General features: G+C 40.7%; 1 protein-coding gene across 2 annotated transcripts in view; it reads left to right on the top strand.

Annotated features, from left to right (window-relative positions):
- AARS2 (alanyl-tRNA synthetase 2, mitochondrial) overlaps positions 1–24,921 on the top strand; it is a 1,016,815-nt gene that overhangs the window by 789,767 nt on the left and 202,127 nt on the right. For both annotated transcript variants that reach the window (XM_044060935.1, XM_044060942.1), the window contains 2 exons: positions 5,652–5,774; positions 13,115–13,225. In XM_044060935.1, coding sequence (XP_043916870.1) covers positions 5,652–5,774; positions 13,115–13,225 — 234 coding nt within the window. The remainder of the gene's footprint in view (positions 1–5,651; positions 5,775–13,114; positions 13,226–24,921) is intronic.

Here is a 24,921-nt window from a genome sequence, read left to right as displayed (position 1 = left end):
TACTGGTACTTTTTCAGTTATGAAGATAGTACATCTGGATGTCACTTTTATGCCCTGTGCCACGTGCAGAGAGCATACATGTGACATACAGTGTACCCATTACAACCTAAAGGCTTTGGTATAGTGGACGGATGTAGGGCTGCCCTTAACAAGGAATCCCTATCGTAAAGAAAACTGCAAAAGTGGAGAGAAGGGCATCTGCTGTTATAAGATTTTACACAACTGTACTTTATTCTACTATCAAAATGCAAATGACTGCAATCTCAAATTTCCACATAGGGCAAAATGACAGTTCTATAGTTTCCTTAAGAGTCAGGGAAAACCTTTTTGGAGAAACTTTTCTTTTTCAACCACCTATTAGGGATCCAGTCCCTCCGTGGGATATTACTGTCATGCTCCAAGTATTAGCTCAACCCCTGTTATGAATGAGCAGCATTAGTTGATTTGAAGTTCCTGTCTTGGAAAACCATCTTTCTGGTGGCTGTTACATCATCCAGATTGATTTCAGAGTTACAGGCCCCATTTCTGGAAACCATCCTTCCTTCTTAAGGTGGCATCCGAAATAAACTTAAATTAGTCAGTAAATCTACCAATCTTTCCCCCCAAAATCTCAAAAAAGAGGTGTATACATTCTTCCTATGCTGCATGTTCATTTGCCAACTCAGATTCTACCTTCACAGGACTAAACAGTTCAGAAAGTCTAATCAGTTGTCACCTTCTCAAGACCAAAAGTTTACTTTTTCAAGATGGCTATCAGATTGCATTTATTTTGTCTATAATAAAAAGTGATTGTCCATACAATCTAAACCTAAGGCTCACTCCACAAGGGCAATAGTCGCATCAACAGCTTTTGCGAGTAGAGTCCCCTACTGATGACATTTGTGCTGCAGCAACTTGATCAACAGTTAACACATTTGTATCTCATTACAAACTAGATGTACAATTCTGGTCACATTCTTTCTTTGGTTCCAACATTCTCAGGAATGTCCTTGAAACCACCCAGGTAAAACAGTTTGGGAGTCTTTCCCATGTGTTAAATCAGATGAAAATAGATTTCCACCAAATATTCCTTAGATCCAACAAAGCTGGTTGGACCCCAAAAGAAAGCTTCCTGGAGGTCAGAGCCAACAGCTTTTTGGACCCATCCATCCTCTCCTTGGCAACAATTTTCGCCAGAACCAGTGAGTCCGAGATTATATTCTCTGATCCTTCAAGAAAGAAGATATTCCAGGCCTTCTTCTGTGGCCCCTTCTACTAGATCATCTCGAAGGTTAACAGAGTATGATGTCAACAGGATGATGGGAAAGTTCCTAAGAATGCAGATCCAGCTTGGGGTTCTGTTGCTACTGTCCCCTGGAAACAAACTGTATGTTGGTCATTTCTACCCCTGTACTTTATTTCACCTGTTGCAGTCCGTCCTTTGGCTCTGACAGCTTTGTATCAAACTAATCCAGAAGCATATAGCTCTGTATCAAGAGTACAATCTATTTTGACACCAACAGCTTCCCTGTCTACTCCAATACCTTTGGATTGAGAAAGAACTCTGAGTCGTAGTGTCAGTACCAAGTTCTGAGGGTGTTATTAACCCAAAGATTCTTAAAGCCATCTCTTTCCCTTGGGGCTTTCCCACTAGACAGCTACTGGTCTGAGGTCAGCTTCAAGGCCGGGGCTTGTCTCGGTTAAGAATTCTCTCTCTCCTCCTCTTCGAATCCTGGGAGACCATCAGCAGCTTCAGACTTTGAGGTTCTTGAAAGGGTTTTGTACATACCCAAAGAGAAGGTGCTTTCTCCTAGCTCATTTCCACCCAAACCCTAGCTAGACTCTGTGATGTCATGTTCTCATTATCCCACCAGACAGGGACAGTTAGGGCCTCAGGCTTCTGAAACCACTTGCGTTGTCAGCTCCCAATGTGATTCTGTACCATCAGACCTCACAACAGAACCAGTTCACAAGAAACGGACATGAAAGCGAAAGTACATAGACTTCTCGCCAGAGTCTTTCAAGAAATATACAGACTGATGAGGGCAGGCGTTCACCTCAGAAGATATCAGCTTTGGTGAAACCCTGGAACTTATGATTCAGAGAGGGGGATGGTCCACTGAGAATCTCTCACTGGTTAAAGCTGTATTTTTGGATTCCTTCGGTTCTGGATCAACATCGTCCTGGGTGATGCCGCCTGTTGACACATTTATTGATATCATGGTGGAGCCAATACCTGCAAAACTACTTTAACAGCTCCGAAGGACAGGAAACACTGGGGCAGAGGTCCGCCAGTGGATGAGATGGTCGTAGCAGCGGCGACCAAAAAGGAATTATCCAAAGAGAGTTCCTTTGTCCTTCCCCTCTCAGATTTCAGAGACTTGACTAAGGAGCATTTCAAGTCTCTTTCTGGAGTTTTGCCTGCAGGTGTCCAAAAAACAGTGGACTCCCAGCTCTCTACTCTGCAGTCGGCCTCTAGTGTAGCCATGTGACTGATTTCTAATGCAGCTGATGGCTCAGCCAGAATGGCAGGCACAGGGTTTATAGCAAGATGGCATGCCTGGATGCATCTTTGTGAGTTCACAGAAGGCTTCAAAACATCTTCGTCAGCTCCACATATGATGGCTCCACACTATTTGAGCTCAAAGTTAAGACACATTGACCAGGAGCTAGCAGGATGGTAAGACTCTATCTGCAGTGGGCATCTGTTTTTCCCCCCCCCCCCCAAAAGATCCTCTTGTAGGTATCAGAGGGCCGGGAAAAAGATGTGGTTTTCGTAAGTCACCTAGCCCTTATCAGGACTCTCTTGGTGATAGATCTCCACAAGGCAGATATAGAGGAAATTCTAATGGATATTACCCAAGAGGCAGAGGTGGACTGCATGACCTGGCCTTCCATCGTCTCTTTACTGAGAGGCCCTGTCACCGTCCCTCAAGGGTTGTCCAACTGCTACAGTCTGGAGACAGTTGGGGGATGCTTATCTCTGCAGCCTCCTGCTTGGTAAAACATAAGCTCCATGGGTGCTAAAGATAATTAAAAGAGGCTGTTCTGTTTCCTTTTCTATTCCACTCCAGGAGATTCCTCCATTTCTGGCTGGGAGCCAGTCACTATTGGTTCAGACCCCTGCCTTTCAGTCTCACCACAGCCCCCAGGGTGTTCACCAGGTTAATAGAGGTGGCAGTGCACTTGCGTCTGCTAGGGATCCAAGTCTTCCTCTACCTTGACGATCGACTCCTGAACTGCTGCTGTCAAGTATTTGCTGTTACGTGACTTGGGCCTTCTGCTTCAGTTGTTACTGGACTTTGGTATAACAGTAAATTGCTCCAGGTGTCAGTTGTTACTAACCCAACAAATAGAATTCGCTGGATGCCACCTCAACACAACTCTGCAAATCATCAATCTTCCTTACCACAGGGTCTTATCTTTGCATCTTACAACCACACAAGTGATCCACCATCCCTACACTCCAGCACAATTGTACTGTGTCTTTTAGGTCTAATGGCTTCCACAATTCTAATGATTCTAGTGGCCCACTACTATATAAGAATACTTCGGTGGACTCTAGCAATGCATGGGTCACAGAACTTTCAACCCATTAGATGCAAAGATTTGACAAGGGTTTGCAGGCAACACATCATTTAATGGATTACTTTCCTTTCAGTAACTGCAGGACTGCTCTTAGATCTGCTGGTAGCAGTAGTAACCATGGAAGCCTCTCCTCTGGGGGGGGGGGGGGTTGTATTTCAAAGGGAGGATGATCCAAAGCACATGCTCAACTTTAGAGGCAAAACTTCACATCGGTGTCTTGGAGATGAGGGTGGTTCTCCTACCGTTGCAGGCATTTCAGGATGTCCTCCACAAGGATGAGATTTCCATACAGACAGACAACATGGCAGTTGTATGGTACATCAGCAAACAAGGAGTAACCCTTTCTTACCGCTTGCATTGAAAAGCCATGGTAAAAGTTTGGCAGTGGGTGATCTCTTTACACCATTTTCTGATAGCAGTGCACATCCCGGGGTCTTCCAGTGTTCTGTGAGACAAATTGAGCAGGACTGTTCTAACTCCTCATGAGTGGTCTCTCAATCTAGTGGTAGCAACCTTAATTTTTCATCACTGGGGCCAATCTTGCTGCAACCTATCCGCTGCCTACCTCAAAAACAAGTACAGAAATTACTTTGCCCTTATCCCTCCACAGGGTCACTCAATGAAGGATGCTCTGGTCCACAATTGCATCCTGGACCTCCTTTGTCTTTCTCCCATTATCACTCATGAACAAATTCATTCAGAAAGCCAGGCAGTGCAAGCCCAAAGTAATCGCCATTGTCCCCTCCTGGCCCTGACAAAACATGGTTTCCTTTCCTGTGTCCTTTAATAGTACATCTTCCCTGTATGTTGGATCAATATCCAAATCTTCTTTCCCACCCATTGGAATTGCATCCTCTGAACCAAACTGCCAGGAAGCTAGCTGCCTGATTTCTCCAGTTTTGACCATAGCCAGAGATGCCAGGCTTCCCGATATGGTTGTTGAGATTATATTGGCTTCCAGAAACCTGCTATGGAAAAGATATATTACAGCAAATGGAAAATATTTTCTATTGGTGGTAGTGAACGGTTTGGACCTTTTTGCTGCACTCATCCCCTCCATCTTGGAATTCTTGTCTGAATTTTTTTTTCACAAAGGTTCTAGTTATTCTATCATTAAAGTTCAAATAGCAGCAATTTTGAATTTTCATATTGGGCACAGTGACACTTCCATAGTCTCCATGAAGGTCTCTAAAGCCTCTTTAAGGGGAACATTTCTGTTATGCCCTCCCATTAGAGATCCAGTCCCTCCATGGGATAGTACATTCATTCTGCAGGGTCTGAAATCCCCCCTTTGAACCTGCAGCCATGGCAGTTATTAAATATATAACTTGGAAAACAGTTTTCATCATGGTGATCATTTCAGCCTGACGGATTTCAAAATTTCAAGCACTCTTACATAAACCTCCTTATTTGATTTTCCATAAGGACAGGCCCACAGTTCGTACCTTTGTAACTCATTATAAACCAGATGTACAATCCAGATTTTGCTCTTCTTTTGATTCCACCATACTCCATGATGCCCTTCCTTGATACCACCCAGAAAAACAACTTGGGAATCTGTCTCGTATATTGTTGGATTGGACAAAAATAGACAACATTGGATATGAAGGTTATGTACTTCCCATAACAATAGATCCATGCTGTCTGATTTTCATCCACTTCAGCCTCCCTTCCTCCTGCCCCCTTCCCAAATTGACACATATAGCTTTGAGTTGATTGAGCGTCACGCCACGTCACACCCTGTCTGTGAGCAGTTTTTTCTGTCCATTTTCCTGATCTCTTCTCTCTGTTTATCTGTTTTCTAATATTTGGTCATAAATGGGCCTTAACTGTATGGTAAAGGGAAAACTCAATATGAGGTATTAGGATTGAATTCAGGAAATTGCGGTTAGGGAAGGAGTCAGAACCATGGAAGCTTTAAATTTGGTTCCACGGTCAGATCCAGTTGGATCCAACAACCCATATGTTGAACTGGATAAAAATGAGTCAACATGGATCTATCATTATGGTGAGTACATAACTTTCATTTTTCAGTTATTTGAGATGTTGAGTGCATGTACCAAGTTATTTGTTTATTTTCCTAGGCTCGGGAAGTAGGTGAGGCTTTGGCTCAAGAAGTGGAATCCCTATCACATCGTTTGCAATCACGGATGTCATCATTATGCATTGCACAGAGACTATCCAAGGAAATTGGTCAGCTTACAGAAGTAAGTTGCTGTTTGTGTCTGTCATTTAATAGCTTTATTTTCTGCGTGCAATTTCTTTGAAGTATGTAGTGCAAACAGGGCACATCTGTAGTAGAAAACAAAACAGATTCTGAAAGCCCACTGCGGGTGCTGTAACTAGTGATTATAACTTAAATGCCAGCAGTACTTCTTTCTCCAGTAAGGTTATTTAAATGGTGCCAGTTTATCAGTTCCCAGTTTCACCAAAATGCATTTTATTCTAGCAAAGTATAAAATAATTGTAGTAGATAGTAAAATGGTGCACTGATTTGATCTGTTTTGACAAGCGTATAATTTACTTTTGTCGATGGATTCTGTAGTGTTAAGGTAAGAAAAAAACTTGTACCATAAGATCTACCCCAAGGAACCATGGGTGTGTCTCCACACTTCTATTTTCTGTGCTGATTGCTGACAAAATGTTACATACATGCATACAAATATTTGAAGCACAGGCATTAATGCCCTTCTAGCCTGCCAGTATACCAAAACACTTGTTCCCATAATAAGTGTCCAAGCTGTTATCTAAACTAATACTTATTTTAATGTAATTTGGTAGTCTGTTCCATGTATCAGCTGCTGTCTCCGAGAACCAACTAGTACACCTCTCATGCCTATAAAATCTTCTACATAGGTTGTCTGATGATTCTGTACTACTATTTGATAACTCCAAACATTCCCAGAGATATTTGTCTTTAAATGCTGAATATACCCTAATTAGATCTTCTCTTGGATAAAAAAGCTAGGAAATCACTCCACTGGTCACCCACAAGTAAAAAATAGTCCGTTCAATATTTTACAAGTAATGCTTTAAGGTGCTGTCATGTGGACAGAATGGGTCAGGATAAATTATTTTAATATTTTAATTTTCATCAAAATGAAGACATTAAAAATAAAAATATACATGAAATAATGTTGATTTTGAATTTTAGGCTAAATATTTTAGTAAGAGTATATTTAAGGCATTACTTGTAAAATATTGAAATGTTACAGTTAATATGTGGATCTCATAGGGAAGTGTGTCTTTAAATGGAGGTGTGTGTGAAATGTCACATGATTGATGACTTTTTTATTTAAACTTTGCATTTGTACATGTCTGTTATCTGAAGTCTCTCTATAAGGAGAGACGAAAAGCGCTTAATAAAACAGACTTTATTTTTTACTTGTGAGTGACCAGTGGAGTGATTTCCTAGCTTTTTTATCCAGTTTGTGTTTTTAAGATCTTCTCTTGGATATCTGTAAGAGACACTGTACAAGTTAAGATATTTTAGTCATTCATAATAACTTAAATTTTCACATCCATGGATGTCCTTGGTATATTTCCACTATACTCTTTCCAGTTTACTCATGCTTGTTTTCTTATCAGGTTTCCATATTGTTATTCCATACTCAAGTTTGGGACTAATGTAACTAACAAGCAATGACTTCATCATTTCTGATTTTCTAGACTTTATAAATCTTTTTATACAACCTATAACTCTATAACTATCATTAACCAATTGGCTGATATTATTAGAAAAACTCAGCTGGAGCTATCCATATACCCAGATCCTTAAAGGAGTCTACAGCTTCAATCACTGTGTGCTGTATTAAATATTCACCTTTCAATTTATGTCTCCCAAATCTCATATGCTTAGGTTTTGATGGTATTTATCAACATACTATTCTCCTGTGCTCAAATGGTCAATGTAGTCAAGTTCTTTTGCAGACCTGCCTCATCAGTAACACGTGTAATCAGTTTACCCAGTTTCAGGTCATCTGTGTACAGAACACCTCAGATGAAAAAGTTAGGTCTGAAAGATACAATCTAAACAAGTAAGGGCCTAGGAAAGAGCCCTATGGGCCATCCTGTAACCAAGAATTTCACCATTCCAGTTGCTGTATGATACTTGCCATGTCCTATTTGTAAGCCATGCAGCTGTCCATCTTATCAAGAGTACATACAGTGGGTATAAAAAGTGTACACATCCCTGTTAAAATTCCAGGTTTTTGTGATATAAAAAATAAGAACACAATAAATAATTTCAAAACTTTTCCCTCCTTTAATGTGACCTGTAATCTGTACAATTCAATTAAAAAAGCAAATCTGTTAGGGGAAAAATATAAAAAAATAAAAAAATAAAAAAAACTTACAATAAGCTAGTTGCATAAGTGTGCACACCCTTAAACTAATATTTATTGAAGCACCTTTTGATTTAATTACAACATTCAGTCTTCTTGGGTACACACTTGCCATTGATTAAAGAGACTCTGATTAACCCCAAATAAAGTTCAGCTGTCCTAGTAGGATTTTCCTGACATTTACTCAGTTGCCTGCTACAGCAAAAAACATGGTTTGCAGAGAGCTTACAAAGCATCAAAGGGATCTTATTGTTGAAAGGTATCAGTCAGGAGAAGGGTACCAAAAAAATATCCACAGCATTGGATATAACATGGAACACAGTGAAGACAGTCATCAAAAAGTAGAGAAAATATGGGACAACAGTGACGTTGCAAAGAACTGGATGTCCCTCCAAAACTGATGACAAGACGAGACAAAAACTGGTCAGGGAGGCTGCCAAGAGACCTACACCAACACTGAAGGAGCTGCAGGAATTTCTGGCAAGTGCTGGTTGTGTACTACATGTGACAACAATTTCCCATATTCTCCATATGTCTGGACTATGGGGTAGGGTTGCAAGACAGAAGCCTTTTCTTACACAGAAAAACATCCAGGCCCAGCTAAAATTTGCAAAAGAATACATCAGGTCTCCCAAAAGGATGTGGGAAAATGTGTTATGGTCTGATGAGACCAATGTTGAACTTTCTGGCCACAATTCCAAAAGGTAAGTTTGGTGCAAAAACAACACTTTGCATAACCAAAAGAACACCATCCCCACGGTGAAGCATGATGGTGGCAGTATCATGCTTTGGGGTTGCTTTTCTTCAGCTGTAACTGGGGCTTTAGTCAGGGTGGAGGGAATTATGAACAGTTCCAAATACCAGTCACTTTTGGCCCAAAACCTTCAGGCGTCTGCTAGAAAGCTGAAGAGGAATTTCACCTTTCAACACGACAGTGACCCCAAGCATACATCCAAATCAACAGAAGAATGGCTTCACCAGAAGAAAATTAAAGTTTTGGAATGGCCCAGCCAGAGCCCAGACCTAAACTCAATAGAAAATCTGTGGGGTGACCTGAAGAGGGCTGTGCACAAGATATGCCCTCATAATCTGACAGATTTGGAGCGCTTTTGCAAGGAAGAGTGGGCAGATATTGCCAAGTCAATATGTGCCATTCTGATAGATCCCTACCCAAGAAGACTGAATGCTGTAATTATTAGTTTAAGGGTGTGCACACTTATGCAACCAACTTATTGTACTTTTTTTATTTTTTATATCTTTTCCCCTAACAGATTTGTTTGTTTTTCAATTGAATTGTACAGTTTATAGGTCACATTATAGGTGGGAAAAGTTTTGAAATGATTTATTGTGGTCTCATTTTTTTATATCAGAAAAGCCTGGCATTTTAACAGGAGGTGTGTACACTTTTTATATCCACTGTAGATAGCTAGTTGTTCTAATTTATTGATCAGTGTTTTGTGTATGACCCTGTCAAATGCTGAAGTTAAATCTGTATGTTGCATCACAGCACAATTTGTCATTCATAGCTGTTATATTGTTATAGAACATCATGTTACAGGTGGTGATAGATTTGTTTTCAAGCATACGCATGTTTATATATGGTTTCAAGTCCCAACCTATACAATTTTGACAATTATTTATTCAATATTGCCTTCTGCGTTATTTTTCCACAACATGAAATTAGACTTAAGGGTGTATATGACTCTGGGTTTGTCCTACTTCCCTTTCCCTTAGACAGATTTAATAAGGACATGTCTCCAATCTTGAGAAATCTCCCCATATGTTATATAACCTGTTAAATAATAGATATAATGGGGCACTGTAAGTTGTTGCAGAAGTGTTCTTAAGTCATTATTGCTAATTCCGTCTCCTCCTTGTACTTTGAATCCAGTTTGCGCAGTTCGTTTCAGTATAATCTTATTTGATTCCAGTTTCTGCTGTTACCTGGATGCCACTAGGAGAACTTATCACCTGCTTTGTGGAGCCAAACTGTTTTGCATAAGATTTTGTAAATATATGTATAATATGTTGTATCTGAGAATAAATTTTAGAATCTGCACACAGTTTATCGTTTTGTATGTCTTTACTCCTTCCACATCTTAGGTATCTATAAAAAGGTTTCCTATTAGGCTCAATATCTTTATAAATTTTCTTCAAATTTTTTATAGCTCTTGTCTCATACTATGCTTAATTTGTTTTTCCATCTTGTTTATTTCAGTTTTCAAAGTTGTAGTCAACCTGTCTTTAATGTCTTATATTTTTGTATTGCACCTTAATCGGGTATCTTGTTCTTATGGAAATATATCCCCCTGAAGTTGTATGCCTAGATCCTGATAAACATTTTTACACATCACCACACCAGTTAGTTTTATGCAGTGACTATTTTGCTTGTACGTAATCTGTAATTAATCTTCTGTGCATTGGTTTTGATTTCAGTTTGGCAGAGTTATCTAGCAGCAAATTAACCTTTATAACGTCATGATCACTGCACATCAACGGTGATAAAACTTGACTTGAAGTAGTAGTAATTTCTTTAGGAACACAATGTCTAGTATGTTCTGTTTCCTGGTAGTTTTTTTTTTTTTACAATCTGAAGCAATTATTGTTCTGAACATATGTAGTGAATAATTTTCTTGCTAATATTGTTGAATCAATATTATTCCAATCTGTTTTTGGTAAATTTAAGTTCCCCATTTAAGAACCCAGTCTGTAGTATTGTTGTTATCACTGAACATGTAATAATCACAGGTCTAATAAATATATTTAATCCCCATCATAATACCTCCACCTGAATTTTGTTAGAATGTCTGTTATAGTAAAAACATTAATACCCTGAAAGAGCTGGTTTACAATTATTGTTGTTCAACCATGTTTCACAAACAATAACATCGGTCTTGTGGAAATGTAGCAAATTTTCCATTAAAAAAAGCGTTTATTAATGCTTCTAGCATTAATAACTATTAGAGATGTATCAAGTGTTGCTGTATGTGAACTGTTAAATTTTCAACCTGGCAAAAATCCTGCCTAGTATTTGTCAAATACTACAAATTATCTGCTGCAAAAATTCTGTTCCCTTAACTTGACAAATGCACACCATCCTGACCGAACATGTGTGTGCCCAAAACTAGGCTTGGATGCTCTGCACATTTCCATTTTTTAAAACAATATATTTTTTCCATGTAGGTATTTACCCAAAAAATAATTTCATTCACAGTGATCTGACTAGCCTTTCTATATGTGATTTGTGAAAAATACATCATAACACCAGTACAAGTTATACTGTCTAAGAGGGCTGTAAGTTCCCAGCTAACAGAGTCCTTGTTGATGAGATCATTTGTACTGACAGAAATGAAAACAGATCCGTACTTCCTTACATTAAGGTGTTCCAAGGTTTGCCTCACATCTTCTATTTTTGCTTTTGGCAGGCATACCCCTTTTTGATGTTCATTATCTTCTCTGCAAATGTAAGTATCAGTTCCTCTAATAGTAGAATCTCCAATTACAAGAATTACCTTTTCTCACCAGCTCTGAAGAATCTTCAGCTTTTAATACAGTAATATCTGCTCTATCAGTTGTTACAAAAGAATGAACTTCATTGCAGTTAGTCTTGTTAATCCCACTGTTTTCATTGAATACTAAATTTGCAAGCATACAGTTTTCATCCAGCTGACTTTATACATCCACAGCTTGAGACATATAGCCAAACATCCGTCTTTCTTTTCTTTTTTCTTACAATAATGTTCAATCCTTCCACGTTCAGTTTTGATTTCTTCCGTTTCACCTGCCCCTTGCTTATTTTTTCTACCTTCTCTTTTGGAAAAATTATGCCTTTTTCTGTAGACTGAAGATTTTCTGATGGAGAAATGTTATCATTCCCTGTAATCTGTGTGCTATATAACAAAGCAGCATCCTTTTTAGTACGCATTCTCTTTGCTTTACAGACATTTATAAGTTTCTTTTTCTTCCTTATTTGTTGTGAACTTCTTCCTTGCTTTCTTTTTTTTGTTTCCTTCTAAACACTCTGAAACCTCAGCTTGCTCAGTACTTGTATCCAGAATTGTCAGGGGCATCATCTTGTTTCATAGGGGTTGAATTATTTTTTACAGACAGTAGACACATAATTTCCTAAATGTGCTCTATTTGCCTGACATTATTTATCTCAGCAGTCCAGTCATTAATATATGTAACAACAATTCTCTAAGCCGTGCCAGTTGCAGAAGTGTAATCATCGTCCATAAGTGTAGATTTACTTCTAATAATGGTAAACAAATCATCCAGCTTTTTACACGAGGAACACAGATCACCAGTGTTATCAGCTGTTACCTGTAAATATGCATAGCATTTATTAAACTCTATAAGATGTTTGTGCTTTAGCAAGTCATTAATGGCATACTCATTTAAGGACTCCATATTCAGCTTCAAACAAATAAAAAAACTATAAAAGAAAAGAGTAATCAAAATAAGTAACCACAGAAATCTTAAGAGCACTTAAATCAAATCTTATGAGGAAAAATCACACAAGCAATATACAACTAAATACTAAAAATAAGTACACTAAAGTTGTTCTGACCGTACAAGTTCTGAAAGTCAGACAAAAGCTGTAATTCCTTTATGTCACTATTGCTCGTAGTCGCACTTCTTTTTAACAATAAAGATCAGTAAATCACAAACCAAGCAAGGATTGTTTAGATAAGGTCTGGGTAATCCTGTCTGTAGTCTGTGTGAATTTATAGCTGACTAGGCCTCATGGGATAGCTAGAACTTGCCTGTCTAAAACCTATCCCTTTCTAACAACCAACAGTGAAAATTAAAGTTAAAACAACAAAATATAAATCAAAGTAAGTCTTCTTGTCTACAAGCTATCCCTTCCTTCTTACAGTGAAAAACAGTGGTAAAAAATTAAATTTAATTCAAATAAAACTTTTCTTACCAGTCAACTCCACAGTAAATCACACACCAAGATAGGATTGTTTAGATAAGCTCTGAATGTTGTAAAGAAATGTGCCATATTAAAATTAAACATTTAGTAAAATGATTATGCAGTAACTTATCGATCTGAGTATTAATTTTGTATTTCACGTTATTTCTGATTGAGTGTGGTCGACAGCATGAATTCTGTATTCATTTTTTATTACCTGCGTGTATTGTGTATTTTTACCCTTCTTTGTCTTGTTTCTTATAGTTAACTCATTGATCTTTTGCAGACAGTGGATAATGCTGTAATACCTCAGTGTTTAAGAAGAGAACTTCAGGGCACACTGAAAGCATTCCAGCGAACAGCAAATACAGCCATCAGGAAACTGGAAACTAAAGAGGTGAAGGCATATTTAACATTTATTAAGCGAAACTTTTTTTTTTTGCATTGGCTTAATTATTGCAACCAAATTCTGACATCCTAATGTTTCTAAACAGAAGGAATAACAGATAGCCATTGAGTATTGACTCTTGTTAACACTGTTTAGAGGTTTCTTGGCTATATTGAAGCCTGTTAACTCAAGTTAATCCCCATGACCAGTTACTGTGTCAGTTTGCTTACATCTATAGGTGCAAAACATTGATTCACTGTAAGAGGTGCTGTAGCAGGCTAGTATGCAGATGAATAAAAGGTAAAAGCAACCCAGTATATGAATGAGTAAAGATCATTATGATATGCCACTGGTAAGAGCATTGCTTTACATATAATAGTGATGAATCTGCTTCATGAATAGTAATAGTAGCACCACAATTCAGAATCTTCTTGCTGCTGTTATGCTAAGTCAGATTTCTTGTCAACTTAATGGCTGTAGTGTCAGAGTTCGGCTTATAGCTAAGTTTTTTTGGGCAAATAAGTACATTGCTGGGGATCTTCCTTTATTTTTTCTCTGAAAGTTATTTTGAATTATATCATATTTCTGTTAGGAAAGGGAAATGTGCATGTGGAAGGCAGATACCTTATAAGGATGCCCACATGGCCTGCATTTTCACAGCATCCAGTCTTGTGACATCTGCTTATTCTTTACTTCTAAAACCATTAAACATTGACCCATTTCCTTAAGATTTCTTTTCTTGAAAACAAACTGCGGCTTGAAGGTTCTGGTAAGCACAACCATGGCTTCTGACTCCACTTCCAAAGATATTTTCCTTTAGGTTAAGAAAAAGAGAGAAATGTCAAAAGAGGCTTCTGAGGATACTTGTTTGTCCATCTCTTTGCAACAGTCTAAGGCAGACAGTTATGCTGATGTAGTTTTGAAGCCCTCAGACAGTCACAGAAAGCCACTAAGGCCCAGAAACACCACATGTCTGTCCAGTCAGTCTGGACCTCAGATATGCGTAGTTGAGAAAGGAGGACCTCTTATTATTTTTACTGAAGTTGAGGGAGGATTTCCTCAAGCCGTGGTAAGGGCGTAGGTTGGTGGGTCATCAATAGAGGTCCAGATATCTGATTCATCAAAAACAGTCAGAGACTTCAAAGAGAAAAGTCTCAGAATACTAAATGTGTGTTTCCCTCCTTTTTACTCCCTCTAGTCAGACGACTGGTATAACATTTCCCAGGGACTTTTTAATGTGTTGCAATCTTTTCAGCCTTCAACTCCAGTGCTTCCCCAGGCAAAGAGGAAGAGATCTTCTTCCTCTGAGGAGGAGGTAGTTTCTTACTCTGAAGATGAAGACCTCAACTGTGCTTCTCAGCTGTCTTCTCCCATCCCCTGTAAATCTGAATCTGAAAACACCATCTCTGAGATGAGAGTTCTTCATGTGGGAGGGCATAGACATTTCAAAGACTCAAAATAGGTGTTATGACTCGTTGATAATGGTTTTCACAAAGCTATCCCCCAATATTGGAAACTTTGAAATGTGCTTTTAATGCTACATCTTCTTCTGTTGATTCTCAATCTCCTACACTAGAAAAACAAACAGTCTTTATAATGTACCAGATTCTCATACATTGCTTTATAGAAACCCCTGTGCTGACTCTGCTGTGATCTCTTGCAACAGTAGTTCTAAACCCCTTGCTTCTTCTAATTTTGTCCTAGTTAAAAAGATAGCAGGGCCTATGACAGGTATAGGAAGAAGGTGTATGCCTCATCCATATTGGCTTTCAGAGCAATTAACTGCTGGCGGCATATGCTGAGATGCAGCAATCCATAGCTAACTTTCCTGCTTCTAACATTAAACCATTTTGTCAAGCATGTTCAGTTCTGCTTCATGGATTACAAAATAAACAATGCAATGGACATATGATGTAGTAAATGCTGTTTCAAGAGCTATGACCATGGGGGTTGTAATGTGCCGGAGTGCTGATTTTTTTGTTTTGAAGATGCCAAAGCCCAGATTTTAAATGCCCCTCTGGAGAAATATTTGCTTTCTGGGAATTCCTCAGTGAAAGTATGTAAAAGGTTAGAGGAAAATTAATGCTAATAGTCAGACTATTTCTCATACCCCCCCCCCCCTCCCCAGATACAGGGGAATTATCTTTCCAGTCCTAGACCTTTGTTTCAGAAGTGGTTCAAACCTGCTCAACAAAAATCCACAAAATGGAAGTACAAGAAATAGTGGCAAGGGGACTTGAAAGAGACTAGATCCCAAGGAAACTTTCTTACATAAGCAAAACTTATGACTACCTTTGGACTTCACCCCCCTCCCCTCCCTGCCTCAACCATCCTCCAAGCTACCAGGAAATGTTTATCATTCCTTAGACCTTTGGGTACAGATACATGATCAGTGGGTGCAGAAAATAATTCAATGTGGTTACAAACTACATTAGGCTTGTCTCCTTTTACAGTTTGAAATTTCTCTATTCCCAAAGAACCAAACTCACTTGTTTCCTCGTATCCTATCAGATATGCTATTACAAGGTATAATAGAACTTGCTCCTCCTTTCCAACAAGGAAAACACTTCTATTTGATGATTTTCCTAGTACCCAAGAAGGAAGGCACATGGAGACTTCCAAGATGGCTGCAAACTGATCAACAATTTTATTTCTGCTCTCCCTGTGTAAAAAAAGAAAGTGAGAAACAGTAGCCAGTGATATTGTTAGCTTGAGTAAAATTCAGTTACTGGTTAGGACTTAAACTGCCTGCATGCCAGCAAAGAAGAAATTTAGAGAACCTGAAATACAATAATCCAGATAAGGTGAAGAGAAAACACTGGGGAAAATCCTGTATCTGTTCAGCAAAAAAAAAAAAACAGTTAAAGCTATAGATTTGGTACAAGAGATTAGTCCTAGTAGTTTAGAGGAAAAATAAATCAAATGTACTCAGAGGTGATAAAAAAAACACTAAAGAAGTGCATCAACTCAAATGACAAAGGGCTGGGTAAATGGAAGAAGATTTAACTAGCTGTTCAGATGACCTGATAAAACTACAAACAGAGTTTCAGATGAAGAAAAGGCTGGCTGAGTGTGAGCCTTATCAAGAAGAGCCGTTTAAAAAATGGTAGACTTAAGACTGTGTGTGTGTGTATGTGTGGAGGAAACCTGAGATTTTCTGCTGTACCAGAGGAACTGGAAGGAACAGACTTAATTTATTTTGTGAAAGAACAAATAAGCAACTGGACTGGTATTCCACAGCAGGATTTGTTAACTGAAAGGTCATACAAAGTGTATGCTCCAAATCTGGCCATGAGAAAGCAGTCAAGACTTGTGTAATAAAGATACAGTCAAACCAGCAAAAAGAAGTGATCCTGATAAAACTGTGGCAGAAGGCTAAAGTATTAAACATTGGAGACAGCAGAGTGTTTGTGGAAAATGAATAGAAGCAAATTTATCCCAGTAGTCAGGGAGTGTCACAAGGCATGTGTGAGATTCAAGCTGCTTAATACAGTTGTTTTCAGAATATTTTTCTTGAAGGTTCAAAGGCATTTTTATGCAGAACAGGCTAAGGAGGAAATAAAGCTCATCTAACAAAAAGTGAGCCAGCAAATTGAAAGGGACTGTGCCTCTCATTCTTCTGACAAAGCTCATAAAGGGAATTTACCAGTGAAACCTTTTCCAGTGTCTCAAAGGAAAATGCTTGAGAGACAGAAAAAAGCACAGCACTTGTGACTAGAAAAATCAGGAGTACCTTGGACATGAACTAGAGTCTGGTGTTGTGAGATGGAGTTGGACAAGAAGATCAGCAACACGCATCAGTCACATTTGTGAAATATAGATGTTAAGTTGTCTATCTTGCCTTCGTTCTTGCTGGTTGGGGATCGGAGCCGATCCTCGGCTCCGACTCGACCATCTTCTATAGCTCGAGAGCTGTTTACTGGCTCGAGGCTACCCCTTATCCCATGATGCCTAGTGATAGCTACCCAGATCTCATTTGCTGCTTCAGCTGCGAGGTGTTGATTTTCTGGCTCAGGCTTGTATAAAGTTTCTTTATAGAACTTTTTTACTAGAAATTGTCATTTTCCTAGGTGTTATTAACTTTTAGTCTTATTTTTGGTTGTGTTAGCTAGTGTGTATTTGTAGCTTCCTTCCCTTCCTTGTAGAACTCGTTTAACTACTTAGAGAGTTCTCCCCCTCCCCCCTCCTTATCCTTTCTTGTCAGGTTAGCCGTTTAAGTTAGGGGCTTTCCTATCAAAAAAAAAAAAAAAAAAAACCTTTAGCTTTAGTCTGTAGTATAGTGTGTTTTTGTGTAGACTGTATTTTGCTTTATTAGCCATTGTTGTATTTCCTGTTAGAGGATGTCAAAAGAATCAAAAGTGTCTGCGTTCAAGAAGTGTGACTCATGCTGTAAGAAAATGTTTCTGACAGATGGGCACATTTCTTGCGCCTATTTAGGCGCTGTGCACCTGCAGGACTCTTGTTCTATCTGCCATGCATTTAGTCCAAGAGTTCTGCAGGAGCGTAAGAATAAGCTTATTCTTAGGGGTCTTTTAAAGCCCCAGGATTCACCGGCCAGGACCTCTCAGCCTGTGAAATCCTCTAAATCTACCAAGCCGTCGGCTCCAAGTTCAGAGCCGTCGTTGGTTCAGACTCTACCTGCTACTTCGGTGCCAGCCGGCACCGATAAGACTATCTCCCCGTCGGCTCCATCAGAAACTTCGGAGCCTTCGTGGAGCCACAAGAGGCTGAGGTCTCCTTCTTTGGAATCGATACATTCGGCTCCTCGGTCTCCCCTGCTTCAGAGTGAGCGCAGTCACAGATCTTCTCACTCCTCTCGATCCTCTAGGCTGTCGGATCACGATGTGGAGAGAGTGGTCAGTAGGTTGCTAAAGTTGCAGGCACTTGCCAAGATGTGGTCCAGCCCTCCTCATCAGGTATCGGCTCCGTCCACTTCTATCGATGTTCCTCCTCCGACTCCATTGAGTTCGGAGCCGGAGTTTGTTGGGATTCGAGTAGTGGAACCGTCGGCTCCGATAACTATATCTCCTTCGGTTCCGTCATTGGCTCCGATTCCCTCGATGGTGCCATCCGTTGAGGGATCTGGGTGCCGGGGCTCCCTGGTCGGCTCCGAGGGGGTGAGTTGCATCGGATCCTTGTCCAACCCTGTTCTCCCTCTCAGAGCTTCGGCGCAGGTGAGCTCGGCTCCTACATTGGCCTCGGAGCAGTCTCCCTCGGTGCGGAGAAGGATTCCGATTTCCTCGGAACCGGAGCCTTCTCTCCATCATGGCAGGGATGCCTTCGATGTCGTGAGGAGTGTGCTGGCCACTGAATCAGCTTCACTATCGGCCCCACCGGCTCCGTTCCCTGTAGTGCCTGTACCAACCTCTGCTCCTCCTCCAGACACCAAGCGTGGGGAACCGGCTCTCCAGGGCACCCCATTTGGGTGTTTCCTCTTCTTCCGAGGCCTCCTCTGATCATTCAGAGGAGCCCCCTCGTGAGAAGAAGTGCAAGAGGAAGCACATTGACTCCCCTAAGTCTGTCACTTCTGATACAGATTTAGATGATTCGGAAGGGTCCCCGAGATCCCCCTCTAAAGAAGTTTCCTTCTCAGACATCCTAGAACTGCTTAAGCAGAGGGGGAACTGGAATCCCCTAGCCCCTACCGAGGATGAGTCTGTATTCCTTGATGCGTTCAGTTCCCGACCTTCCACCTCCTGGGTTTCTCCGCATTTCGATCCACTTATGTCAGTGGTGGCTCGAAAGGCTTGGTCAGCTCCGGATACAGTGGAACCAACTCCGAGGAGACCTGGCAAGTTCATCACAGCACCCCGTGATAAGCAGTTCCTTACCAAAGGTGTTCCTGTTGATGCCATGGTGGTAGCAGCAGCCACCAAAAAAAGAGTTAGCGGAGACCTCTTCATCTGTCCATCTTCCTAACAAGGAGTCTAGGACCATGGACAGATACGGGAAGCGAATGTTTGCTTCAGCGACCTTTTCTATGAGGTCAGTGAACTACTTATGCCATTTTACCCGGCTTCAGAGGGATCTCCTTAAAGAGCTCGGAGATGCCCTTCAAGATCCATTAGCTGAGGGGGCTCAAGCTAAAGTAGCTTCCCAGCTGGCGACTCTTAATTCTGTAGTCAACTCCTCCATGAGGCTCATTTCCTATGCAGCAGATGGTGCGAGTAGAGCCACAGGTACGGGTGTGGCCCTTAGGAGGCATGCATGGATGCGGCTGTGTAATTTTGCGGAACCCTTTAGAGCATCATTCACCAACACCCCCTTTGATGGTTCCTTTCTCTTTGGACCACAGGTGAAAGACACTTTGACTAGGTTTGAGCAAGAAGGCAAGACTCACTCTGCCGTGGGAGTCCATTTTTCCACTCCTTCTAGACCATACTCCAAGGGTCAGAAGAGTGGTAAAATGTGGTTCTGAAAATCCCAGGGAGCTTCGCCTGACATATGTAGCGATTTTTCCTCCAAGGGCAGAGGGAGAAACAACAACAACAGACGCCGTCCTCGTGGCAGAGGCGGTCCGCAGAACCAGGGCACCAGAGAATCTTTCTCTGATAAGCCCTTTCAGCATCCCTGAAAGGTTGCCCGACTGCCCGCCTTTGGAGGCAGTCAGGGGAAGACTTTCACTGTACCCAAAAGCCTGGCAAAATTTAACACAAGACAAATGGGTATGGTCCATTATATCCAGAGGTTACAAAATTCCCTTCTGTCAACCTTCCTTACCGTCAAGGAAATCCCTTCCAGATGTTCCACCCAATCTGAGGGACCAAGCAGTAATAGAAGTTTCAAAACAGCTAGAAAAAAAGTCATCCAGGAAGTCTCGGCAGACCAGCACGAATCCGGAACTTACTCAAGGTTCCTTTTGGTACCAAAAAAGACAGGGGACTGGAGACAGATTCTGGATCTCAGCAGACTAAACAGGTCTGTTCAAAGAACAAAGTTTCGAATGGTCACGCTACAGTCCATTCCACCCTTTCTGGGTCAGGACAATTGGATGTGCTCGATAGATCTTCAGGATGCGTACTACCATATCAAAATGGACAGGCGCTCCAGGAGATTTCTTTGCTTCTGGCTGGGAGCCAGTCATTACCAGTTTAGAGCTCTGCCCTTTGGTCTCACCACAGCCCCTCAGGGTGTTCACCAAATGTATGGCTGTGGTCTCGGCTCTCCTGAGACATCTAGGGTTCCAGGTCTTTCCATATCTAGATGACTGGCTCCTCACTGCTACTACCAGGCATCAACTTCTGCAAGCCAGGGACTACACAATCGCAATGTGCTCTCAGCTAGGCATTACAATAAACTTCGAAAAATCTGCCTTGTTGCCCTGTCAATCTATCACCTATATAGGAGCAGACTTAGACACGAGGAACATGTCTGCAAGGCTACAGCCAGAAAGGGTGTCTACAATTCGCCAGCAAGTACAAATTCTAATGCAGAGCAAAAGAATCCATGTCAGGTTCATTCTTCAAACTGTGGGTTCTGTGGCAGCGGCAATTTTTCTAATCCCATTGGCCCATTTTCACATGAGGATCCTCCAGTGGCTTCTGTTCACACAGTGGTCTTTCCAACAGCTGCCCATGTCTCACATGATCATGATTACAGAAGCATGCAAAAGGCACCTTTCCTGGTAGATGGTCTCCCCACTAGTGACTCAGGGCAGACCCTTCATTCAGCCCCCTACGGTTGCCACAGTGACCACAGATGCCTCCCTGATAGGGTGGGGGGCATTATCAGGGCAGGACAGTCCAAGGCAATTGGCATCCTCACAAATACCATCTGCATATAAACATCCTAGAAATGAGAGCCGTGCTCCTAGCGTTGCAAGCTCTTCAGGACTCTCTCCCATCTGGGACCATTGCAATTAAAACGGACAACATGTCAGTGGTGTGGTACATCAACAAGCAGGGCGGAACCAGGTCCTACCCCCTATGTCGAGAAGCACTGAGACTCTGGCAGTGGGCGATTTCCTCCCAACGTTTTCTGATTGCTACGCACATCCCTGGGAGGTCCAACGTCATAGCGGACAGGCTCAGCAGATCTATTATCATGCCTCATGAGTGGTCTCTGAATCAGGAAGTTGCGGATCTTATCTTCCGCAAATGGGCACAGCCTTGCTGCAAACTTTTTGCCACCCACTTCAGCAGCAAACGCAGCAAATATTTCTCCCTTCTTCCACTTCCAGGTCACTCACCCAGAGACACTCTAGTCCACGATTGGCCTCAGGGACTTCTTTATGCCTTTTCCCCCATTTCCCCTGATTCCAAAATTCATACAGAAAACAATATCGTTGGGCTGCAAAATGATCCTCATTGCCCCCTATTGGCCTCGACAGATATGGTTTCCGTTCCTGCACCATCACCTTTTCGATCAGCCCTGGACTCTGGATCCGATTCCAGACCTACTGATTCATTAATCAGGCGGGCTGCATCACTACTCTCCTTAGACCTCCAGTGAGAGATCCCCCTCCTCCTTGGGACCTTAATTTGGTACTAACCTCATTAATTCTGCTCCCCTTTGAACCAGCAGCGTACTGCTCCATTAAATTTCTATCCTGGAAAACACTCTTTCTGGTAGCTATTACTTCAGCCAGACGCGTCTCTGAACTTCAGGCACTATGTGTTCGTCCTCCATACTTGGTTTTTCATAAGGACAGGATTGCTCTGAGGACTAATCCTTTGTTTCTTCAGAAAGTCTGCTCAGAAAATAATTTAAACCAATCTATAGACATTCCTGTGTTTTTTCCTAACCACACCAACAAGGCAGAGTATAAATTACACCAATTGGACGTTCATAGACAATTGTGTTTTTACCTGCACAGGACTAAAGAAATAAGGAAGTCGGACCAACTATTCCTTTCCTATGCTCTAGGCAAACAAGGTCTCCCAGTTTCCAAGGTGACCTTATCCAGGTGGTTGTCTCACACTATTACTTTCATTTATCATTTAAGAAACAAAGAGTTGCTTATCAAACCGAAAGGTCATTCTACTAGGGCCTTGGCCACCTCTGTAGCCTTCCAGTCTAGGTTGCCCATGGATTCTATCTGTGCAGCTGCTACATGGGCAAATTCTAATACCTTTATTTCTCATTACAAGCTAGATATGGTCTCCAGGAGCAGAGCTGACTTTGGTTCCACTGTTCTGAAGAGTCTGTTTCAATGAGCCACCCAGGATTGTAGGTGCTAGGGATGCTGTCCCAACCATCAAGAACGAAGGCGAGATAGGCAACTTAACATAAAGAAGTTATGTACCTGCCATAACGTTCCATGTTAGTTGTCTTCATCCCGCCTTCTTTCTTGCGTCCCACCCTCCAACCCCCTGTCCTATTGGTTCTGGTTTCACTGGCTGAGTGTTCTCTGGTTTGTTTCTTCTACTGACTTAGAGAGTATGACAGGTATGCTCAACCTGTTTGTTTGGACAGGTTGATTCTCTGGCTATGTCTGGAGTTAGCTATTTCAAACAAGATCTGGGTAGCTATCACTAGGCATCATGGGATAAGGGGTAGCCTCGAGCCAGTAAACAGCTCTCAAGCTTTAGAAGATGTCCGAGTCGGAGCCGAGGATCGGCTCCGATCCCCAACCAGCAAGAGAGAAGGCGAGATGAAGACAACTAACATGGAAAGTTATGGTAGGTACATAACTTCTTTTTCTACAAGAGAAAGTTGCTGAAAAAGACTGGACTTTTGTTAGTGTTTTAAAGTTGTGGGTGGACTTTAAAGCCTATGCCTCACTGTGTCATTAATGTTTAAGAGGGCACTAAAAGGGAAAAAGGTAACAATAAGTAAAACAATTTTTGTTGTAATTTGTTTAAACATTTCATGATATAAACTGCATGTTGTATATAGTAAAGCAGTTTTGCGTAGTGTGTAGGCAGGGGTACCTTAAATGTTGGGGGAATCTTTTCAGTGACTGCTGTATGTGTTAAAGATATTAAAGTAAGCAAGTACTTCTTTAGTTGTAAGAAGTATAGACTTTACAATGTAATGGGCAGAAAGGCTGCTTGTTTTCTGTGAATATGCTGTGATTTTGGGCTTCTAGGGTAGGGGTGGGGTGTAAAAGTGCACTGATTGTTGCATGTAGAATTCAGATGTATTGTATTTTTACAAGGGTGAATATCTATATTAATGCTCTTTGCTTAAGCTATAAAGAAGTGTTTTTCATAAGCAAGCAGGCTTGAAAAATAAGATAACATGATAAAAGCTAGGAGAAATTCTGAGTTTCTTACATTTGCAAAGATATTAGCTTTTTTCCATTAGCACATGTTCATGGAAGTCAAGAATCCTGCAGTTGAAGGCAGTTGTACATTCTCTTCTGAATGAAATTAACATATTCATTTCTGACTACTTTTACATGGAGAGGCGTCTGTTGATGCAAGCAATTCATTTTGACAGTTCTGGGCATTCTTTGTTGAGGGAAATGCAACATTTAAAGGTACAGTGGGAAGCATTTCAATGAAAAATAAAGTTTAAAATTATGGGAAGTGAATAAGAGATAAGCAGCCTCTCTAACAGCCTTTATACTTCAATGCATTTAATAAAACAATGTACAGTTTAGTTTTACTTAAATATAGTCAGTGCACTTTTTCTTAGAGCCAAAATTTAAGCTTTCTGAAAGCATACAAGCTGTTTTTCACATCTGGGTGGGGAAAAGAAATAAAGAGCAGACCGGTGCGAGTACAGGCTGCAGCATACAGTTTAGCACTGGTAGCCTTAACTGTAGGTTAAGTAATGCTAGTGGGTGCAGCTGTCAAGTTGGGGAAGTTGTTCCTATCTGGAGATTTAAATTAATTTTTTTTGAAGATGCACATTGTTTTGTGTGTGTGTTCTAAGTTTACAGGAAGTGGGCATGCTCTGAAAATATATTTTTTGTTTGAGGGTTGTCATTAAAATGGAAAGCTTTATAAAATGTGACTTGGGTTCAAATGGAAATGAGCAGAAACAACTGTATAAAAGATTGACCTGCCATACAGTATGTGCATGTAACACAAAGGTTGGAAATGCACATTAAAAACTGTCATGTATAGTAGGTGGGAGCAGTAGCTTTTTATCATAATGGCTGTGCTATCCATATTATAGGTTCATAGGTTGGTACTAGGCTATCGGCCCTAGGGCCTATACAAGCCTAGCCATAACAATTCCCTGGATATTTCTTTCCACAATATAGGTTCATAGATATACATTATCCTGTAATGTGAATGGCCTTGCAGGTTTAGACAAAAAAGGAAAGAGTATTGAATTATATTAAGTAATACAGCATGCAAATAGCAATGCTGCAGGAAACATGTTTGAAAAGAAACGAGCACGTGAATTTGACAAAGGATTTCAGAATGGATATACAGGAGAATATCAGGAAAAAGGAAAAGGAGAGTAATTATACTTATTGCTAGAAGGGCTCCAGTAGTGATAGAAGAGGGAAAAAGTGTTAGATTTGTGGTAGTAGGGGGCTGTTGGCACGGGAGGAGGATTACGCTGGCATGTATTTATATTCAACCAAAAACTGCTGTTAATTAAGAAATTTTGGGGAGAAATAATCAGCTTTCAGCAAGGAATATTACTTATTGGTGGGGACTATGATTTGCATTAGTGAGGATGTATCAGGGGGACCTAGAAGGGAAATATAACAAAAGAGGGTTAATTTCTGAAGAAATTTTTGAAAATATTTTGTATGGAATATGTGAATTCAATAGTAGGAACTCTTGACAAAATTTTCATAT

This window comes from Protopterus annectens, chromosome 1.part0 (assembly GCF_019279795.1).
Source record: "Protopterus annectens isolate FY-2018-M chromosome 1.part0, PAN1.0, whole genome shotgun sequence".
Lineage (NCBI taxonomy): Eukaryota > Metazoa > Chordata > Ceratodontiformes > Protopteridae > Protopterus > Protopterus annectens.
The sequence above is the reverse complement of the archived record's forward strand: the minus strand, read 5'-3'. Positions and strand labels throughout refer to the sequence as shown.